General features: G+C 33.8%; 1 protein-coding gene across 1 annotated transcript; it reads left to right on the plus strand.

The window, feature by feature from the left end:
- The first annotated feature begins 4,551 nt into the window (after positions 1-4,551).
- On the plus strand, positions 4,552-5,506 carry LOC145956906 (uncharacterized). The gene is made up of 3 exons (XM_083072777.1): positions 4,552-4,729; positions 4,814-4,919; positions 4,992-5,506. The coding sequence occupies exons 1-3, from the start codon at positions 4,586-4,588 to the stop codon at positions 5,213-5,215; spliced, it is 474 nt and encodes a 157-aa protein (XP_082928903.1). The 5' UTR covers positions 4,552-4,585; the 3' UTR covers positions 5,216-5,506.
- Positions 5,507-5,742: the final 236 nt, after the last annotated feature.

Below are 5,742 nucleotides of genomic sequence, written 5' to 3' on the forward strand. Positions count from 1 at the left end.
CCAAATTAAGGTCAAAATGTCATAAGTCCAACTCCCAAATGCATAGGTAATTGTCCAAGTCCACAAGTCTAGCAACAAGTCCTTTTTGGTCCAAGAATTTTTTTTTTTTTTTTTTTTGTTCTAGTCTTTTTCTTTGTTGCTCACGGCATTCTTTCTTTTATATGTCTTGGGTCCGAAATTTTTTTTGTTAAATTAAGCCCAATTGTTGCTTAGGTTTTGCACTTGTGGATGGTCAAAAATTAGGTTAAACTTTTAGGAGAGGAGGTGATGACAAGTGGCGTGAAATTAGAGGTCCAAAGGGAATCTTTTTAGTGGAATTGGTTTTGTACTATTTTGGACAAATAATTTTGCACAAAAATTCAGCACACCTCTTATATTCTTTTAGGGTTTCTTTAGGCATACAATAGACTAATCAAGTGAGAAATGCAAGGAGGTGGGGCGGCAATGCATGTGCAAGAAAGTATTTCACACATGGAAACTCAAATTACAAGGAACATGCTAGGACTATTTAGCATGCATGAATGACCTCTAAAAAGCTACTAAATGTCACGCCCACTATCATGCAAGATGGTATATATTTTGATCATGTAATCATGCAAAGTGTTTGGGTACATACATGGAAATTTTGTTGACAAATTATAGGAAACATACAAGACAAAACTTAGGTGGATTCAAAAATCAAAAAGCATGTTTATGGCATTTTCATATGAGACTCAAGAAAAATGAAAAGCATGGCAACCCTAAAACATGGAAACCTAAAATGGCAAGGAAAGGCTCACAAGGACAAGGTGTGAACCCTAAAGCTATTCGGCCACACAAAGAAAGCAAGGAGAAGGGAAGTGACCGAAAGCAAAAAGACTCAAAAAGACTCAAAGAGACTCAAAAGGATTAGATGTTACCCTTGTAGAACCTTGGCTCTTGATACCACTTGATGGGTTCCTTCTCCATGGAATGTCGTAGAGATGAAGGAGAGGAAGCCTTGCCCTTGATCTAGGTTCAACAAGGTGGACAAAAGGAGGATATATGGTGAGATGATGGTGTTTGGGCGGAAGCACTTAGGGTGGAGGTGTTTGGGTGCTCAAAGTTGGCTCACTCCAAGGTAGGTGGAGGCCACTCTAGGTTTCCTACTCTCCAAGGGTGGAGATAGGAGGAGGCTAGCCGAACTAACCTAGGGACTAAGGAAAGGATTTGAGGCAAAAATGCTCTCTCAAATTCATATAATCCAAAGTGTTTACAAGTGGTGGGGTGTGGGGTTTTTATAGGAGGAGTTGCATTTAGGGTTGCATGGCCGAAAATGCCAAGGCCAAATGCACTCCAAATGCAATGCCAAATTAACCCTAGATGCAACTTGGTGGCCAAGTTTGGAATCTATGAGTTTAGATTGGCTATAACAAGGTGCATGATAAGACCATGCAACCTTTGCCCTCCACTTGGGCCTAAGCCTTTCTAACACCAAAAATAGGTCCAAACTTTGCCAAAAATTGCGTCACCTCCTCTAAAACACCCTAGCCCAAAAATTGAAAACCCTAATTATCTAAAGCACCCCATAATACAAGGGTAAAATAGGAAATACAAAGAAAATAAATCCTATGACTAAAATACCCCAAAATACAAGGGTAAAATTGGAATAAACCAAATAAATCCTACACTACTCAAAATTAGTCATAGCATTGGACCATGTGATGGGTTTCACATGAAGTACCATGGATGGTCCTCCATCAAGAACGGCCCGTTCTGTAAGCAGAAAGGCCTGTACTACTTGTAGAACGGGTCGTACTGCTTGTAGAACGGGCCGTTCTGAAAGCAGAACGGGCCGTTCTGAAAGCAGAACGGGCCGTTCTGAAAGCAGAACGGGCCGTTCTAAAAGCAGAACGGGTCGTTCTGGTGCCGTTCCAGACTAAAGTTTACATGCAGATACAGGATAAGGGGGGTGCGGGAAAGGGAGGTGCGGGGAAGGGAGGGTGCGGGGAAGGGAAGGTGCGGGGAAAGGGGGTGCGAGGAAAGGAGGTATAAATTTAGGAATTTCATTTTTTTTAAAAAGGGTAATTTAGACATTTTATATATTTTTTTAAGAAAAGAGGGTGTGTTTATACGAGAGTGGAGGTGTGTTTATCATCTGCCTCGAGAGTATTATAAGTAATAGGCCCAAACCCATCCCCAATAAGCCCATTAGGCTTAACGACTATATTTGATAATTGATAGTAGTCACTACACTAGTCCCTTTTGCTTTCATCCAGTCACGTCGATCACTTGTCACTACAACAAAATAGACTTTTAATGACATTTAATATGACTTTTAGTGACAATAAAAATTGTTACAAATTTTTTTACCGGCATTTTCACATTAGCCATTATATGCAGTGTCGCTAAAATATTTAGCGACAATTATTCAAAATGCTAGTAAAAATCCTTATAATGGTCGAAAAAAGTGTATATCTTTTTGTGACATTTTTTACTTTCTAGTCCATGTGAGACTTGTAAGATGAGTACAAATAAATAATTATTTTATCTCTAGTTGATGTGGGACTTGTAAGATGAAAGTTGTCTTTCTATTTATATATTCTTTTTAATTACCTTATTTCTAGTTGATGTGTGACTTTAAGATGAAGGTTGTCTTCTAATTTTATGTATATATATATATATATATATATATATATATATATATATATATATTATTTTCTGATCAATAGTTAACCCCCTTAAGTTTAAGGATTATTAAGTTTGATAATAGTGAGTAATCTCATACTAATTTAGAATAATAAGTTATAGGTCTAACTCAATCCTACATAACAAACTTGTAAGGTGAGAGTTATTATTCATTTATATACTCTTTAATTATTTTATTTCTAGTCGATGTGGGACTAAAGTTTTTTTTAATAAATAATTGTCGCTAATAGTAAATTTTGATGTGATATAAATATATTTTTAGTGGCCATTATATATTAGTCACTAATACGTTTATTAAATAATAAAGCAAAGGCAATTAATTTATGGCCGGTAAATAATTGTCGGTAAAAATGAATTTTGTTGTAATGTGTAGTGGTCTTTGCAAAATATCAATCGAATTACTCAGCCTTTTCTTATTTTATTTCTATTCTTATTAGTTAGCTAGCTTCCTAGCATAACAATTTCACATTTAGTAAAGATCAGTACAATGAAAACATTCAATTTAAGAATCTATATATATTATTACAACTCTTACCACTAGGTTAACGGTATTGATTCTATAAGCGTATGTTTAATACATTTTAATTCTTTGTGTTATTAAAATATACCACTAAAATTTATTTATATGTTTAATTGTATGATTTTTCATTTTCATAATTAGCTTAAATTCTTTTATTGTGTGACTAATTAACTACCTCACAAACAATAGTCAACAATTTCTGTTTAACTTTAAATGGTATAATAACTGTAGGTAGATTAATATTGCTTAATTTTAAAAATTAGAAAAATTGAATTTACAGTTAAAAATTTCAGGAAATCAAAATTACACAATTGTAAAATCATAAAAACTAAATGAATTTAAACCCTTAAATGAAGTATGCAAAATTATTGAAAAGTAACATCATATTTGGATCGAATATGAATTTATTATTATTATATATTTTTTTGGTAAAGAGAGATAAATTAAACAAACAACAAATTACAAACAAATGAAGGGGATTCCACTTGCATGGGTTGAAAGCTGATGGAGTAATACAACTGGGGGGTATCCAACTATTACAACATATATAGTGCTAGAGTTCAAACTCATTTTAGCTAAAATATCTGCATGATAGTTACCTTCCCTTTGCTATATATAGGAAATGTTATAAAAAAAAGTATTACTATATGTATAATATATATATATATATATATATATATATATATATATATATATATATAACATACACTACAAGAATTTTGCGGATTAGCGAGGGAATTTAGCGAGGGATATAAATCCAAGCTATTCCCTCGCTACTTAGCGAGGGAATAGCTTGGATTTATATCCCTCGCTAAATTCTCTCGCTAAATAGGAACATTTTGCGACCAACCTTTATTTCCTCGCAAATCCTCCGCTAAAGTTAGTGCTTATTTAGCGAAGAACTGAGGTCCTCGCAAATTCCTAGGAAATCCCTCTCCAAATTATGACCCAAAATAAAAAAAAGGCAAGGACAAAGGCAAAACAAAGGGCAAATTCAGATATTATTGAAAACTTAAAGGGCCATGGGCCAAGAGGTATAAGGACTAAGATGTGGGACGAATTAGTAGATATATGGGCAACACAAGAGTGGAAAAGGAAATCTATAGCGGGTAAAAATAATAGGGCGTCCAAACCCGATGCTATGGTGCACACTGGAGGGTCAAGAAGCTTTGGACGACACTTAAGAAAATTGGTATTCATAGTCAATACTTTTTCTATTAATATTGACAATTCATTTTTATGTTAAGCTCTGTCATAATATGTTACAATTGTATGATAAATGGCTTTTGGTTCTTTGTAATATGCTTGGCTAATTATACTTGATAAAAATTTCTTTTGTATCATAAATATTGTAACTTTATACTATTATGTTTTTATTGATTGTGGTTTATTAATTAAATGTGTTTATGTATTTATCTTAAATTGCATATTATTTCACAGGAAGCAGAGCATAAACGTCCTATTTCTTATGGTGAATTGTACAACAAAGTTCATAAAAGAAAAGATGGTGAATATGTCTCTAACAAAGCCAAAAATTTCATTGTAAGAGTGTGTATATATTTTTAATGTAAAAATTAAACATTGTTTATCTATTACTATATATACCTTGATACATTTTTTTTGTAGGAATCATATGAAAATGCTATGGCTGAAAAGTATGGGGAAGACGCATCAAAGCATCCTATAGTTGACACTGATGTTTGGACACAAATTTCTGGTGAAAATAAGAAAGGTAGAATCCATGGCATGGGTCATAGCTTAGATCTTAGCATTACTATGCATGGTTCATCTTCAACTGTTGTAGGTCCCTCTACCACACCTGTTAGAGAAGACATCACTACATTAGCTACACAAATGTCTCAAATGCAAGAACAGATGCAGTCACAATTGAATCTACAAACACAATCCCAAATGCAATTGCAGACACAACTACAAGCACAGATGGAGGCACAAGCACAATATATGCAGGCACAATTGAAGGCACAAGCTGATATGCAAGCACAAATGCAGGCACAAATGAAGGCATAAGCAGAAATGCAAGCACTTTTGCAACAACAAATGCAGGAACAAATGCAGGCACAAATGCAGTTTTTGAGGAAAGAGATATTACCTGCCTTAAAGATGCCATCACCATCATCAGTCAAAAAACTTGGGAAGAATCAAGAATGAAAATGTTGAATTCTAGTTTTTTTTTATTTACATTAGCATTGTTAACTCACTTGAAGAGTTTTATTATATTAGTTGGTATTGAGTATTTTTATTATGTTAGTTGGTACTGAATATTTTTATTATGTTGGTAATTCATAATTGTTTTAGTTAGCCTTTAGTATTTTTATTTTATTTGATGCAAGTTGATGACACAATAATATATTTGATATGCAAAATACAGGTACTACAATCTTGATATCAAAACAAAACAATTATGACAGGAAATAGCGAGGCATATCATCTGAAAGACAAAATAGTGAGGGAAAAAAGAGCAAATAGCTAGGAAAATATAGCGAAGGAATAGCGAGACAATTGCTAGGAAAATATTGCGAGGGAATAGCGAGACA

This window comes from Cajanus cajan, chromosome 4 (genome assembly GCF_000230855.2).
Source record: "Cajanus cajan strain Asha chromosome 4, NIPB_CcT2T_4, whole genome shotgun sequence".
Classification (NCBI taxonomy): Eukaryota; Viridiplantae; Streptophyta; class Magnoliopsida; order Fabales; family Fabaceae; genus Cajanus; species Cajanus cajan.